This window comes from Passer domesticus, chromosome 17, assembly GCF_036417665.1.
Source record: "Passer domesticus isolate bPasDom1 chromosome 17, bPasDom1.hap1, whole genome shotgun sequence".
Classification (NCBI taxonomy): Eukaryota; Metazoa; Chordata; class Aves; order Passeriformes; family Passeridae; genus Passer; species Passer domesticus.
Genome location: NC_087490.1, coordinates 7,530,426 through 7,546,202, shown reverse-complemented (window position 1 = coordinate 7,546,202; position 15,777 = coordinate 7,530,426). Strand labels below are relative to the sequence as shown.

At 44.4% G+C, this 15,777-nt stretch overlaps 1 protein-coding gene across 22 annotated transcripts in view; it reads left to right on the top strand.

The window, feature by feature from the left end:
* Positions 1 to 15,777, top strand: part of FBRSL1 (fibrosin like 1) — a 502,054-nt gene that overhangs the window by 205,397 nt on the left and 280,880 nt on the right. For 19 of the 22 annotated variants that reach the window (XM_064392668.1, XM_064392660.1, XM_064392670.1 and 16 more), the window contains one exon: positions 14,291 to 14,392. The exons of 2 other annotated variants lie outside the window; for them this stretch is intronic. In XM_064392668.1, coding sequence (XP_064248738.1) covers positions 14,291 to 14,392 — 102 coding nt within the window. Of the gene's footprint in view, positions 1 to 11,894; positions 12,000 to 14,290; positions 14,393 to 15,777 lie in introns of those variants that run through there. One more of the 22 variants, XM_064392679.1, reaches the window with a different exon arrangement.

The window sequence follows — 15,777 nt, the reverse complement described above, 5'->3', positions numbered from 1 at the left end:
CATCTGTTGTGCTAATATATTTTCCTGTGAACTCAGATGTTAATTGCTTTGTTTTGCTGAGACAACACTGTTGGTTCAGTGAATAAGATTGTTTCCTTTAGCCCTCTGTTAATGGCTTCCTTTAGCAAGTAATCCTGTTTTAAATAGGAAACTGCCAGGTACAGTGTGAGCAGCAGTAAGATGCAAAGTGTTTTGGGCAAGGGTATTTACACTGCAGTGGTACCTGGATGTGGAGTGTTATAAAGAATTTGCGTGTTGACTGAGACAACTATTAGCACAAAAGCTCCATGTGAGACCAGTTTCACATCTCCAGAAGAAATGTTCAATTTCTGCATCAATATTTTAGAGGCTTTGGCCATCCCTGCTTGCTGCTTCTATTGTTCTCTTTCTTCTCATCTGCAGGCAGCAACAAAGGAGCCATAAAATCTGGATAATTACCTGATTATTTAGCTCTACCCATAGAGCCTTCATGAGTTTTGTTGTTTTGGGCTTTGTTCCTTCTCCCACACTTGCTCTTTCAGGAAGAGCTGTGGTTCAGAGAAGTCCTTTTCCTGATTTCTGGTCCCTGGACTGAGCTTTGTTCCCCCTGGTTCGGGGCCCCAGTAAAGATCCCGTGGTGAGACAGACCTTGGTCATTTCCCAGGTCTGTATCCAAGTACTTGGAAGCCTCCTGCCTTGGGCAGCACTCAGACACAGATCTTTGTGCCACAGTAAAACCTCACTGACCCGTGTATCAGGAGCACTCCTGAATCCCACCAAATCTTCCCAGTAGCAAAGGCCCTGCTCCCTTATCCCTTTCTCACAAAACCTGCCTTATCTGGTGGGTTCATTTTTTTCATGCTGTAACTCTGTGTCTCTTTTTACTAAAATATTTCCTGTGGAGGTGTAAGATTTCCATGTAATATCCAAGAAAGCAGCAATTCCTCTTTTTTTGCTTTCTCAGCAATATCTACTCTATTAACATAATGCTTTCATTTTAAGAAATATTTGCTTACATGTCACCCAGGGAGAATCTTGTGGTTAAGATGCAAGATGGTTGCTGTTAAAAGCTGCAGTGCTTTTAGCCATCCTGTTTTCTCTGTAGTTGTAGTCCCAGCCTTATTCCAGGTTCATTGCTTGATGTTCCCAAAGTCATCTGGTCTTTTCATCCCTTCCGAGAAGGGATGATAATACTACCCACTGCACATCCTTGCTATTTAAATTTGATGGGTATTTGCAGAGTATTTGGAGATGCTCTCAGGAAACATTAGTAGGATCATTAATAAATGCATCTTGCTATTACAGCATCCTCTAAGGTGCTGTGCATATAATTCTAGACTTTCCCACTGAACAAGTAGAGAGAGGAGATGCTTATTACTGTTTAAAATACCTTTCTGCACCAAATGTGACAAGGAAGATGAGCATTTCCTGAAGCTAAGACCATCCTTATGGGAAGGACTGCAGCAGGCTCAATTAACTGGGCTGTTACTTTAATTTCATTTTAGAAGCTCCTGTTCCAGTTCAAGTTAAACTGATTGATAACTTATTTAACCTGAACAAAATGAAGGTTTTGGCTTAAAACTTGACAAGCGTTTACAATGCTTTAAATCAACTTCAAATCAGCCTTTTAGTTGAACTAGTGGACTTGTTTACTTTGGGCTTTGGCAAGCCTTTGTGCCCTCTGTGAAAAGTGCAGGTGCAATGGCTCACATTTCTCTGAGCCTGCCTTAGGCAGGCTTCCCCTCCTCTGGACCCAGCTCATCTCCAGGCACAGCCTGACCCCTTTCTGGAAGGCACCAATTAGATTTTTCTCTCCAGAATCGGTGAGGAGAGGCTGTCTAAACTCACAGGGAGCAATTCAGGCCAGCTGGATAACCCTCAGTGTTTGCCTGGTGTCTCCTCTGCAGTTTGCCCTCTCAGCTGTATCAAAGCTACAGTGTCAGCCAGTCCTTTTGTGACAGAAATGGTAAAAAACCACTGTTTTAGGGAATGTGTAGCTACTGCCAAGCCACTCCTGTGCTGCACATCATGACAGTACAGCCAGGGCCAAGAACAAGGATTTTTCTCTACCATAAACTACTGGAATCTGTGGGAGGAAGGCAGGGTAGGATCCCAGTCCATTTGCACTGGGCTTTTGGGGCTGGCTTTAGTTCCTTGCACGTTTGGGAAGTGCCCTGTGTCCCTTGATGGTAGCCAAGTACCAAGCAGGTATTTCAAGGAGCTCTGGGCTCAGCCTGACAGCAGAGCTGCCTTCTAAAGAGCTGCTTCCCCTTCCTCAGCTGTGAGCATTAATCTCAAAGTTCAGTGGTCATTAGCTGAAATAATTGTCACCCCTTTTTAGTTACTCAGGACTGAAAATTAACGAAGGGTTTCACCTTAGTTGCTTAGCCTCTAATTATTCTGAGATTTTTGTTTTCTTCAGGATGTCAATCAGCAAACAGGATGTTCCCTGGGTAGTTGGAGGAAATTGCTTCTGTGTTTCCTTGAGGAACTGGCTGTGCTTGCTCTGGTAGTTGCAACACTTTTCTCAAATCAGAAAACTCGCCCTGGTGGTGTAGGAGCTCATGGCCTTACTGAAAGTTTCCTTGACAACTCCAAAGTGTGACTGGTCATAATGGATGATCACAATGGATGATCACAACCAGACATGCACTGATGTTTCGAGTTGCCTCTGCTTCAAGTCCAGGCCTGCAGAGGTGTGAGGTTTGCTCTGATTTTTGCCAGAGTTGCCTTGGTTCATCTGCTCGTGCAGATTCAAGTGGCTCTGGATCTTGTTGAAGGGAAGCAGCTGTGGTCAGCTCTCCAGTGCCTCTGGGAGAGTAGGGACAGCTGTGGGACAGAGACCTCTGCCAGGGAAAGGATAGATCCCAAAAGCCTAGACAGAGATCAAGGAGAGGCTTTGTAGAGTTTGAATTAGTAATGAAAGGAAATTATAGGTCTGGCTTGAACAAGGTAGGAGCTGGAATAAAGCTGCTCATGGTGTTGTGCATGGGAATTGTCTCTGCTTTGCTAAGTTCCCACTGTGCCAGCCAGCCACCAGTTCCTTCCACACTGAAGTGGTGGCTCTCCTCTTGCCTTCAATGCCAGCAGCTCCCCCAGCTGCTGTGAGGCTGGAGCCTTGCTCCTGGGTTTCAGAGGACTGCCAGCCATAAAAGGGACGTGACAGTGGCTGGTCTGCAGAATAACTGAAAACACACAATGTCAGCCAGATCCTGGGCATGGGGGAGACTCTCTCCAGTGCTTTGAACTGTGCCACTGCAGCTTAACCTCACCCCAGTTCTGGGCAAGAGAACTGGTTTGGGATCCATTTCTACTCCATGGGAATTGCCAGGCTGTGACTGTCCTGCTGGGGGTAGGGACCAGCACGGCTGGGGCTCTGCTCAGCACTGTGATCTTTGACAGCAGTTTCTACAAAATTCATTATTCCCTAGGCAGCCTTTGCATTTATTTATTTACTTTGTTTCTTTTATTTTTTCACTTTGGTTTATTAGTTGCACGTGTGGCTTTATCTGGATAAAAATGCATGCAATTTATGCATGCCTACAGTAGCATATGTTTTATATATTGGGTTTATAGGGATGGTACTGATTCCTGAATTAATTTGAACAGCAAATTGTTGTTGTATCTGCACACAGTATGCCTTTTCTTTTTTTAACATGTATTATATGACACACATCTGGTGGTGTTTTAATTGTGTTATTGTGGTGCCTCAGAGTCCTAGAAAGGAATTTGAAACCCAACTGTACTAAGCACAGCTTTTTCACATGGGACATTTGGAGGGGTTGAGCGAATTGTTGAGCAAGAATGTGGGTGTTTTTTGTCTCTGCCTTGAATTGTGGACAAGAACCCAAAGGAGTTTGCAGGCTGCCTTCACTGTCAGGCAGCTTTTGTGCCCAGTTCTAGGTAAGGAAAGACCTGCAGTGCTCACATCTGGAGAGTTGCTGGCAATTTTTGGTTTTTTATTGGTGGTTCAGTTGGTCTCTGTGATGCCCTTAAGAAGGACTTGGACCAGTTCAGGACAACTCCCCAGGTTTGTCCATGGGTTAGGCTGTACCCACCATGGGTTATGTGTTCAGTAGAGCTGTGCCTTGCTGGTGCACTGGGGAGGCTGAAGACCTTCCAAAATCATTCCTGTCAATGCTGTATCCGAGAGAAAGTGGCCTCTTGCCTTGCTGAGGGGTTGGATTAGTTCCCTTTGGGTGTAGCATTATGCAGGAAGACCATAAGGACACACTGGTCCATGTCACCTCCCAGCCTTTCCCAGCAGGCTCTGTTTGGCAGCACAGCCTCTCCTGCAGGAGCTGCAGGCAGCTGCTCTCATTCCTCATGACCACAGTGCAGCCCTGCTTTGGGAAGTGTTTTTTTTATCCTGAGGTGTGTTTTCCACAGAATTCAAACTGCTGCCTAAAGCTGCCTTCCCCTCCTCTTTCTTTTTCATTCTAAAAAGGTATCATTGGCATCTATGAATTTTATCTGCAGTGGTTTTGATAACATTTTTTCTCAGATATTGATGTGACTATTGAATAGCTTCAAACCTTGTTTAAATCCTTTTACCTTCTGTAGCGAACATTAATGTTTATTTATTGACACTACTTTCTGAGAACTCAGCTGATCTGGTCTCCGCTTAAAATATGCTTTATTGATATTTATATAGCACTAACTTTTATCAGAATGCCTTGTAGTATGAGTGCATCTACAATCCTAAATGTATCACATTTATCCAGTTTCCTTTTCAGCCAAACTTATTGAAGAAATGAAACTAAGCTTATTCAAGAAGATTAATTTTCCAGAAAACCTTGTTGAAATAATTTGAGCCAATTTACTCCAGTTCTGGTTTTCCTTTCTTCTTCTGCTCAGGCCTGGTATCACAGCACTGTGCCTGTAGCAGCCCAGCCAGGCCTGGTTGCTCTTCTGAAATATGTCTCCAATACTTGTCTTTTGACTGTTTTCTCAGTGGATATTCCAAGATCAGCTGAAACATCTGTGTGACGTGATCTCCCCTTCTATTGCTTGTGCCACAGGTCTGGACTTTCTTCTTGGCAAATGTTGTCTAATGTCTTCCTTTAGCTATCAGAAGGCTGAGGAATGTCTGTTTTCTTCCCAAGGTTGAGGCTGAACTGCACTGAATGCCTTGCCTGTCTGACATAATTAGTCATAAGTTTACCTTGCTTTTTAGGATCTTCTTTTATTAAAATCACTTTTGAAGGTTATCATCACCTTTCACATTGAAATCAAAGTCCTCACTTTTGTGGAGTAGCATTACCAGAAGAGAACTATTGTAATATACAGAGATATTTTTCTTGGTGGAATTTCCTAATATATTTTGAAATATTTCCTGCAGCTTTGGACAATTTAATATGTATATTAAATCTACTTTTGCTTTGAACATCACATCTGTTGATATTAGCCTTTAATAGATGGTATCTGTATGCATAGATGGCAGCAATGTTAAAGCTGTCAATTCTGATTGCCTCCTACATGGTGTTTAAAAGCATCATGTAAGCTCAGCCTAATTTAGTCCGTTGGCTCCAGCTGAACACAGCTCTCTCCTTGCTAAGTGGATGCTTAGTCAATCATCCCTCTGTCCTGCTTGGAGCTACTTCCCTTACAGTGATCCTTTTGCTATGGTCCGCTGCACCAGATTGGTAACACTTGATGCATCTGCTCTAAGAGTTCTGAGCTCATCTTCAGTGTATCCATTTCTTTCCCATTACCAAAAAAACCCGTGCCAAATCAATTTTCTATTTGATGCATATTGGATGGCATTTTATAACCGAGAGTCACAGGTCCAAATCATCTTTATGTGAAACTTGAAGCTACAAATCTTATTTTCAAGAGGCACGGAGGCTTTCAGCTCTGAGAGGCTCAGAGGCTTTCAGTTCTCTCATGGGCTATTTACTGGATGCTACTCTTTGAGACCTGTCACCTCGTTATGATCTTCACCACAGGCTCCAGGGCAGCTTCTGCTCTGCTGCCTAGAGCTCAACCTCCTGCACTGATTTGGAGACTGCAGGGCTGTTTATCTCACATATTCTCACTTCTCTCTCTGCTGCTGTGCAGCAGCTTTTCCCCTTCTTAACTGTGTTATTCCAGAGGTGCTGCCACCATTGCTGATGAGCCTGGCTTTGGCCAGCAGTGGATCCCTCTTGCAGCCAGCTGGCATTGTCTCACCGGACATGGGAGAAGCTTCTGGCAGCTTCTCGCAGAAGACACCGTGCCACCAAGACCTTGCCATACAAACCCAACACATGCCCCCTCTGCAGCCAGCCTGAGGGCTGGTAGGTGCCATCTGCGTGCCCTGTTGTGGAAGGCAGCTTTAGTTAAAGGGTTGGGAATGCTGTTCCCCCTCGGCAGTCCCAGTCCCGCTCGCGCTGGCTGCTGTAACCCGAGCAGGCCCACGCTGACACAGTTTGTCACTGACGTATGTCAAACCCAGATTGTCCCAGCTGTCTGCTGCCATCTGCCAAGTGCGGCTGGGGGCATGCAGAGTGCAGTTTGCTATGCAGGCCTGATGGCAGCTGTAAAATCGAGCAGTTTTGCCTGCTTAAGCACCAGCTTTTCTCCAAAATAAGCATTAGCTCTCGCACGGCAGCGAGGCTCCTGATCCTGAGAGCGCAGGCCGCGCTGGGGAAGCGGAGCCGGCTCTGCTCCGCAGCCAGGCCACCTGCCAGCCCAGAAGCTGTGAAAAATCACTGCAGCAGCTCCAGAGCTGCAGAAAAGCCAACCCTGCTGCTCCATACGGCCTCTGTGTGCTGGGCACAGGGGACAAAGGTTTCTCCAGGCCCCCAGGACGCTGGCCTGCTCTCTCCATGGCACCTCACAAGAACCATGAGGTCAGGCAGAGTTCCTCCCCAGGCAGAAGTGCACCAGCTCTGCAGAAGTGTCTCCCAGAGAGCTGAAGCTGAGCTCACTGCAGGATGTTGCCCTGGATAATACAGCATCAGACAGAAGTTCTTCCAAAAACTGCAAAGACAGCTGCCTGTGCCAAAGGAGCTTGGGTTTCATTTGCTCTTAGAAATAGAAGGTGACCCTCATATCTGGTTGCAAGCATTGAGATGTAAAGTCAGGTTGTTAGTGAGTAGTTACATGTTGCTCATGTAGCTGAGAAATTATCAGTGGCTTTTGAATACTTTGGTTTTTCACTGATAATACTTTTTATTAGGAGAAATTATTGTACTTGCCTTGACAAGTACAGCAGCTGACTCAGTCTAAGCTCAGAAATCCTTTGCTAGCATCAATTCAAGTTCTCTGCATCCCAGGGAGGGGTAAAAATGAACCACTGTGCTACAGACTGCTTGACTGCAACACAGGTTATTGATGTAAATTAGCCAAAAGAAACTGGTAAACCAGGAGTAGGGAACCAGTAGTCTGCATAGCAGGTAAATGTGCAAACACTAACCTTGGAAACGTCATGGAACTGAGTGACTGTCAAAAAAAAGGACAGTTTTCCTTCAGTATCATAACACTGCTGCTGTTTGCTTCTTCATCACAGTAAGTAAAAATGGACATGTCCTGTTTAAAATGAGTTATGGCCAAGATAACCCATCACAGTATCCACAACAGCACCACCCAATTAGAAAAACTACTCCAATCCAACCTGATGCTACTGTCATTTTTTTAAAATGAGCCCTACTTCAATCATAAAATACTCAAACCATAACATTGCTTTCTATGCCATATGTCCTTATTTAGAGGGGAGAAAAAATGATTGCACCCTTAATTCAAAGGAAACGTTTCCCTCTGAGCCAGAACTCAATAAAATGTATCAAAAAAAATTGTGGAAAAGGGCAAGCAAAGAAAATCAAATTGTAGCGTGTGAAACGATTTAAGGAGGGACCTAGGGAATACATAATCTCCAAACTGCCAAGTTAGAGCAAGTATAAAATATACAAACAAGCTTGATATTTTTCCCAGTTGATCTCATTATGAGGTATGCTTGGGATAGATAAATTTTGTTAGAATGCATTAAGGCTGGATTTTCAAGGAAACAAATCAGAAGTAATGTGTTTAGCCGATTCCACCTTGTTTTGATACGTGGCTCTTTTCAGGTTTAAAGAAGTACATTTTTAAAGCCAAATGGTTTGTTTTGTTTCAAACATTAAAACCAGAGGCAACTGGGTGACTTCCCCCCCACCACTTTCTGGAAAACAGACGTTTATAATTTCAGCGTGGTCTTTAATCATTGGGGTAGAGCTCTGTGCACTATGTTTCACTGCCACTTATTGTTGCCTGCCTAAAATACACTGAGTTGGCCTTGAGTGCAATCCCTTAACAGACTGTTTCATCCACAAATAGTACTTTTTCCAAGTCTTCAATATATTTTAATTAAATTGTCCATTTGTATTTATTAAGGCAGTTTACTGTCTCCTGCTGCAGAAAGCTGCTATTGCTGATAGTCTACCAGAGAAACATGAGCTTATCTGGGCCTTGATAATAAAATGCAAGCATATGTTAGCAAAAAAGTCCCCCAAAATATTGTTTAAGCATCCTTTTCATCCTTTGTTGGGAAGGGGACAGGCCATACAATTATTTTTTGATAAGTTTTTGGAACAGTTGGTGTTATCAATTCTTGTAGCCATAGGAAATCATGATCTTTGTTCAGTGAAATGTTACCTGCAGGAATTTTTTCTTCAACCCTGTAGAAAGAGTTGAAAAAGGGTGCTTTGGCAGAGCTGATGATAAAGTCATTACCTGCTGATGAGATGTAAAGTGGTGTTCAGCAGCATTAGTTTAGATAGATGAGCATGATAAGGTTGATTCATCCCTGTCTCTGGTGATCTGAAAGCTTGGACCTAAACTCTGGGACTTGGACGCCTCTCAGCTCTACCCACTTATCTCCAAGTGGCTCCTGCCAAAATAGATTTACCATGAAGTCAGTAACATGGAAATCCAAAGGCTGTGTTTGGTCTGTCCTCTCTCTCAAGACAAATGAAAGTGGATCTTGCAGAGTTTTAAAAAGGAATTAAACTTTCTTCTCAAAGTTAATGTGTTCCTGAAAGGTGATAACTTGGCTCAGTGCTGTGTGGAGCTCTTTGCCCTTCTGATCTGGAAGGGCAGCTTTGTTTTCATGGACCATTCCTGGCTCCAGAGTGCAGCACAAAGTCAGTGGGTGCCATTCCTGCTGGTGCCTGTCCACTGGCAGAGGTGACAGGATTAGTGGATTAATAGACCCATCTGAGCCACCAGAACAGGCATGTCTGAGATTAATACCTTCATTATGTCTCTCCCTGAGGCTTCTGCTTTCTGTCTTTCCTTCAGAACTGTGCAGAGAGAGATTGCTGGGAATTTCTTTTCCCACCCTGTGTGTATGCAAGACCCATTTTATACAACACAGATACAAACCCAAGCAACAGCGAGGGGTTTAAAACGAGACTGCTGTGACTTTAAGAGCGAGGGGGAAAAAAAAACTGTTAAGGAAGGAAAATAAAAATCCCACAGCCTGTTGTAGCAGCTGTAGCTTCAGATCGTGTGGAAAATGAAGGCAGATGATTCAATTTGGCCTGTGCCCCGAGTACATTTCCAAATGCTTCTGTGTGTGCGCAAGATAATGAACAAATATATTGAGATGGCACAAGATCAGTCCGAGTTTGCCGCTGCACAGGCCGTGGAGCTCCCAGTAGGAGCACACTAGCTGTGCTGGGTTAATGGGGGTGAGGGTCGGCAAGCCCAGCACCTTTCAGAACAACTTAAGAAAAGAATTTGTCTCCTTTTGCCCCAGGCTCCCCGTGGCACTCAAATGGAGCTTGTGATAAATCGAAGTGTATTTATTAATAATGAGCAGGGGCAGCGTGCCCACGATGTGAAAATAGGTGTGCCAAATAAAAACGTGCTTCCCTCTGACATCGGAAAAGCTTAAGTAAATGGAGAGCAGGCTGATCTATTATGATTAAAAAGCGGGGGCTGAGAGCCAACACAGTGGTAATGAAAAAGCCCTTTTAGGGAAGCAAGGCCCATTCTGCCCATTCATATATTCCTCCACCCCCACCTCACAGGAAGAAGTAGGGAGGGGGAAGTTGGATGGGAGAGATGGAAAGGCAGCAGCCTTCCAGGATAGCAGAGCTGGAGTTATTACCAGGATGAGTTATGGTATTTAATCATGCTACATGATGTCCAACAGCGCAAGGTTCATAATTCTTGGCTCCGAACGTGGCTTGGGACTGTCCATGAGCACCTGCAGGATGCAAATTGATCATGGCCTTACAAACCCTCTGTACCTGCCCTGGTCCTTTCCTGCCTGCAGCCCTGGCCCGCTCCCACCGAGTTGGCAATGTTCTCCTCCACATTCCCAAACTCAAATCTGTCCTTCCTGGTGAAAGCTGACTGCGGAGAGCCAGGATTGCCTGCCACCAACTTTGCTCTGCGGTGTGTGGTGGGTCTGAGGTGTTATTTATCTTGCAGGAGACTGGATTGGTCTGGTTTTTAAGCAGCTCTGGGTTTAATTAATGCTTTTGGAGAATTCCCTACAACAACGAAACAGGCTCTGCTGGAGTAAAACTTCAGCACCTATTCCATGTTTCAGTTCACATGCATGGACATTAATGTCTTGCTGTCTTAGGGTTTGGAAGAGATAAATTAACAAATAGCTTCAGTTGTCCCCATGTACCTTTTTATTTTCTTCCAGTTTTTCTCTCCTGAAATGACACAGTAGTCAGCCTTTGTCTAAGACAAGATTCCCTCCCACCTCCAGCCCTCAGGAAAGGAGGCTGAGGAGCACCTTTCCAAGGCCCTCTCTGCAGAGCTTTGGGCATCGGAGTTATTTTGAAACATTTTGCTTCTCAGATGGCTGCCAAAATACTTTGAGCAGACTTAAGGGCAGCTGTATCAAACACACTCAGGTTTGCCCCACACACTTCCTTCCTCCTGCTGTTCCCCAGTCTCTGTTTTGGCTCTGTTACACTGGCTGGAGCCCTCCAGTTCAAGTTTGGATTAGTCCTGCCTCAAACAGGGCAAACCCATTCACAGGATTGTTTTTGCCCAAGGACCTGGGCACACTCAGTGGGTAGTGCAGAGGGATGGGGACACTCAATGTGGTCTCAAAAGGATTGGATTTCAACAGCCTGTAATGCTGAATTGCAAATGTAATTGTGGTTGCTGAAGGACATTGCCACTGTGTGTAAAGACCCTGGACAGCCAATATGGGCTGCTCAAGTTTTAGCTGGGATATTTGGCTCATCTACCTGAGGTGTTTAATCCCCATGGCTGGTGTTGCATTAATGCCTCTGGAAGTCCCTGGCAATGTGTAGTATGAGAGGGCATAGTGTGTTTTGCCTGTGGATTTGGGGAGCTGGTTTGTTGGGTCTGGGCTGAGCTGGACATGACATCCCCAGGCTGGGAGCAGGGCCAGGAGCCCACTTTGCCTCTGGAACAGTAATGACTTTTTCCGAGGGAGAGGAATACTAGTTTTTATAGTAAAACTCAATCAGGGAACGTGGTCAGGAGGAATTTCCAGAACTCAAGCGAAAACACCCAGAGAAAATCACTAGAAATCAAGCAGCTGAGCCGGTGGCAACTTTGGGAAAGAAGCTTTTGGCCAGTTTGCTAATACCCAGGTCTGCCGAGAGTGCCCCTGAAACCAATGCATCCATTTAGCAGAACAACTTGTCCTCCTCCTTGGGTCCTGCATGTGGCTCATTAGGGTAATTACTGATGAATTAAGGCAGCTTGGCTGAGCGCTGGGGCTGCGGGTGTGCGGGCTCCCCTGCTGGCAGGCAGCAGGTGTAAATGAACAAGATCTGTCAAAAAGGCTGATGACCCTCTTAATTCACAGCAGCAAACTGGGGACAGAGGTAGTGCAGCAAGTTTAATAATTGATATTTACTTGGAAAGGTTAATGGCAGCAGTGATGCTTCTAATTTGCTTGCCTGTGCAAGACCTTGTCAGGTCAAATTGTCTCAATTTGTTACTGTGTGTGTAGGTGTAGTTTTCCTTTAATGAAATTTGGAGAAAAGAAACAGGTGGTGTTTGGAGCTGACTGTAACTCAAGAAAAGCAGCAAAAGGATCCAGTCTGGTAATAGGTTGGGTGAGTCTGTGCTAACTTTAAACAGCTGGCAGTTTAGTCCTTTTGAATTAATTCTAGCAACCATTTGCACTTGGGAAGGTGAAAGGATTTGGAATGGCATAATTTATTTTTCCTTTAATTTGCAGCTGTCTAGGAGTTGTTTAGGTCAGAAGTGTAATAATTTTGACAGGCTTTGATGTGTTCCTAGGTGGGAGGGAGAAGGTTATGGATCAGAAATCAGAAAGCTGCAGAATTCAATGGGCATTTCTGTACTGTATTAGGGAAATTGTAATTCTGCCCTGTAATGGTTAAGTGGTTCCTATTTCAGGGCGAAACAAAGCACCTGCTGTGTCTGGAAGGATTGAATTTGGCAGGTCAGATACTTTACATCCAAGAGTTTCAGAAGAGCTGGCTGATGACTCGAAACCAGTGGAGTTGGGTTTTGAGTAAGTGTAGAAAGACCCAGATGACAGAAAAAAGCTGGAGTGCCAGTGTTATGAAAGGCTGTAATTAATGGGGTATTACCATTTGTCTTATTGGCTTGGCATCAATCCTAGGCAAGATAATGGCATAGCTGAAGTAGTAATTGCTTAATAAAGACCTAAAAAAGAGTAAAATAAGTGAATGACAATCATTTAATGTATTTAGGAAAAAAATCTTACCAAATTTACTTAATTATATGTGGAATTTAAAATTTGATGGCTTATGGCCAATATTGATGTAGTATAGTTAGATTTCTCTTTTTGATGTTGTTGACCTAGTTATTAAGGAAACAGACAATATGGATTGAACATCATGAACTTCAAGTGGATTATTTCTTGCCTTGATACATGGTGTGGATTGTTGGAAATGCTTCTAGCAGATCCCAGCAGGAATTACCTCTCATTGTGCTGTGCTTTTGAACATTTTTACATAGGAACCAAGATGAAATATTGATCTTGATAAAAGTTTTCAGGTGGCCAACATATTTGAAAGGTGGTGGACAAGGAGTGAGACAGAGCACTGCACTGAGAATAGTGGTTGTATGATGAGGTGGCCATGAAAAAGATTTGATTTCTATCACTTAGATGTGTCTAAAAGTCTTATCCTGCAGAAGAAAGTGTATTGGGGAGGTGTAAAGTGGCAGAAAGGCATGCAAAGCAAGGACATTAATTAGAAATTTATTGAGTATATTTTCTTTCTACTTCTTTTACTTCTGGTACCCATGCCCGTAGAGGGCTGTGCATTCTGAATGAGAACTGGAGCTCATTCTCCACACAGAGAACATTTCATTAAAATATTGACAGACTGTGGGGCACTTAGCTGGCAGAACTGTCAAACATCCATGGCGTGCAGTGGTCAGTGCTCCCAGCACTCAGATTGCTGTGCCCACATGGTGACAGCATGTCCAGTGTGCCCAGTGCCACAGGGGCAGGGCTGCAAGGGTCACATCAGCACCAGGAGCAAACCCTGCTGGCTGCTAGCACCACCATGGAACAGGACAGCAAGAAACAAAGGGATTTTATTGCCATTAAAAATACCAATTTGTACAAGCCGACATTTTAAATAGTGTAATTTAAATGGAACCAAACTGATATGAATAGAACCTATTAATAAATTAAACACTTCTTTCCACCCAATATTTCACGAGGGAATTAGCAGAATAATTTGTTAGTAAATGAGCCCAGGAATGAAGCTGTGAATGACATCTATCCTACCCCTCTCCTCCCGCTGTAACACTCTTTGCAGATGTAGAAGGAAGGTTGCTGTGATTTCAAACATTGGCTCTCTCACTTCTGTCCAAACACAAGCACAACTTCAGGTGAAGGGAGTGGGATGATTCAGCAGTCAAAGCACCAGCCTTGGCTGTAAGAGTTAATCCTGATGTACTCTAAATTCTGTGTAGTATCTCAAGCAAGTTGTTTCAGCAAGTGTCCCTCAGTGGCCACCATGACTTCTCTGCAGTTCCTGGGGTGGCCCCAGGGCACATCTCTGGGCGGGTCAGGCAGCCCCAGCTGAGGAGTGCTGGGAGCAGAGTGAAGGGGGTCTGTCTGTCTGTCCATTTCCCCCTCGTGTCAGGCCCTGAGCACTTTGGCACAACCTCGCCTGCTCCCAGGAGTGCCAAAAACACCCTCCCTCCCACGCTGGTGGAAAGGAGCATGGACACACGTGGTCAAGCCCAACTGCAGAGAAGCCCCCTGCATTCCACCCCTTCCACGGTGCCGTGGGCGTAGGAGTGAAACATTGACTAAACTGCTGTCGGCAACCTCGGGAACAGGTGGCAGAGCAGTGCTTGAAAATCTCCTTTCTCCCCCTCCTTCTTCTCCCTCTAGATGAAGGTCCCTACAAGCAGAAGTGGCAGAAATAGCGAGGAAGACAGCATCAGGGAGGCCACAAGCTCTCAGCGGAGCAGCTCAAGGGACCGGCTCAGTGATGTAAGTACCGTTCAGGAGAAAGCGTCGCTTCATTGCAGCAATTCCCGCTGCTGACATGGCTTTTCATAAATCTTGCTGAACAAATGTTGGCATCCAGAGGTCACTGTGTAATAACTTTTTTTTATGTCATGATTGAGTGTTACGGCGTAAGTGGTTGAGCTGCCTTGCAAACACTATAATCATGGTGCAAATAATATGATAAGCGAAAGATCAGAGATGGGAAAACAAAATGGAATTGTTATTCCTTGGGGAAAAATGGCTTGATGGTTTGTTTTGTTTTTTTTTCAAAGAAGTTGTGTTAAAAAGCTTTTTACAGCATCTTTGGGTTTAACTGCTGCACGTAATCACATAGTTTGGGTGCAAAGTTAGTTCATCTAATTTTATGCTTCCTGCCGCCAAGATATGAGAGGGTTTTGGGGGAAAGCTGTCTTTCTCTCAGGAAATTCGATGGTACATTGAGTGAAATGTTATGATAAAACAAAAGCAAATGGTGCCTTAGTGTGTAAACACACAAATGGGCTTTTGAGTCACCAAGAAATCAATGGCAGTGCTGGGATAATTTTATACGAAGGCTTTTTGTGTTAGCAATTAGCATTTCGCCTTCATTAAAACATGATTTTTTACTAATTAGGACCTTTCCCGTTAGGAGAGATTTAAATGAAGAACAATAATCAAACGCTGGCACGAGCATGTCTGAAATATTAAATTTGCCATTTCAATGGCAAGCCACAGAAATCCCAGAGCGAGTGGTTTTCATGTTGAGTTCTATTAATGTAAAATATGCTTCATAACTAAAACCTGTCACAGAAAACGGCTCACACCAGCTAAATTCAATTGGACAGTTAATTTAGCTTTAAAATTGAAAACACTACCTCCGCTTCAGGATGCAAAAGGAAAAGGGGGGGAAAGCCTTTGATAAGTGTAATGTATTTGCTATTAAGGCTTTCAGAGCCCGTTCTACAGGAGGAAAAGGGAGAAAAAGGGGAAAAAAATGGCTCCCACAAATGTGTTTAAAAGCTGAAAGTATTTATTAAAAATGTCAGCAGAAAAGTGCTTTTGGCAGATTAAAGCGGGATTCAGCTTGACAGCTCTGACAGGGAAATGTGACGGGGGAAAATTCTCTCTACATGTTTGGAGTGTGAATGGGGTGCTGTAAACAGCCGACGCAGTGGGAGGAAGAGAAAAATAACATGTCCTGTGATCTGCTTCCAGGATTGCGAGCCCACGCGCCGCCGTGGGGCCAGGCAGCCGGGGGGGCCCCGGGACACATCCCCTTGCTGTGGGACATCTTTGGCTGTGCTTTAGGCAGTAATGGTGGTGATTTTATGTACATGTACACTGATGGGATGTCAGTAACGGTGGTGATTTTATGTACACGCACACCG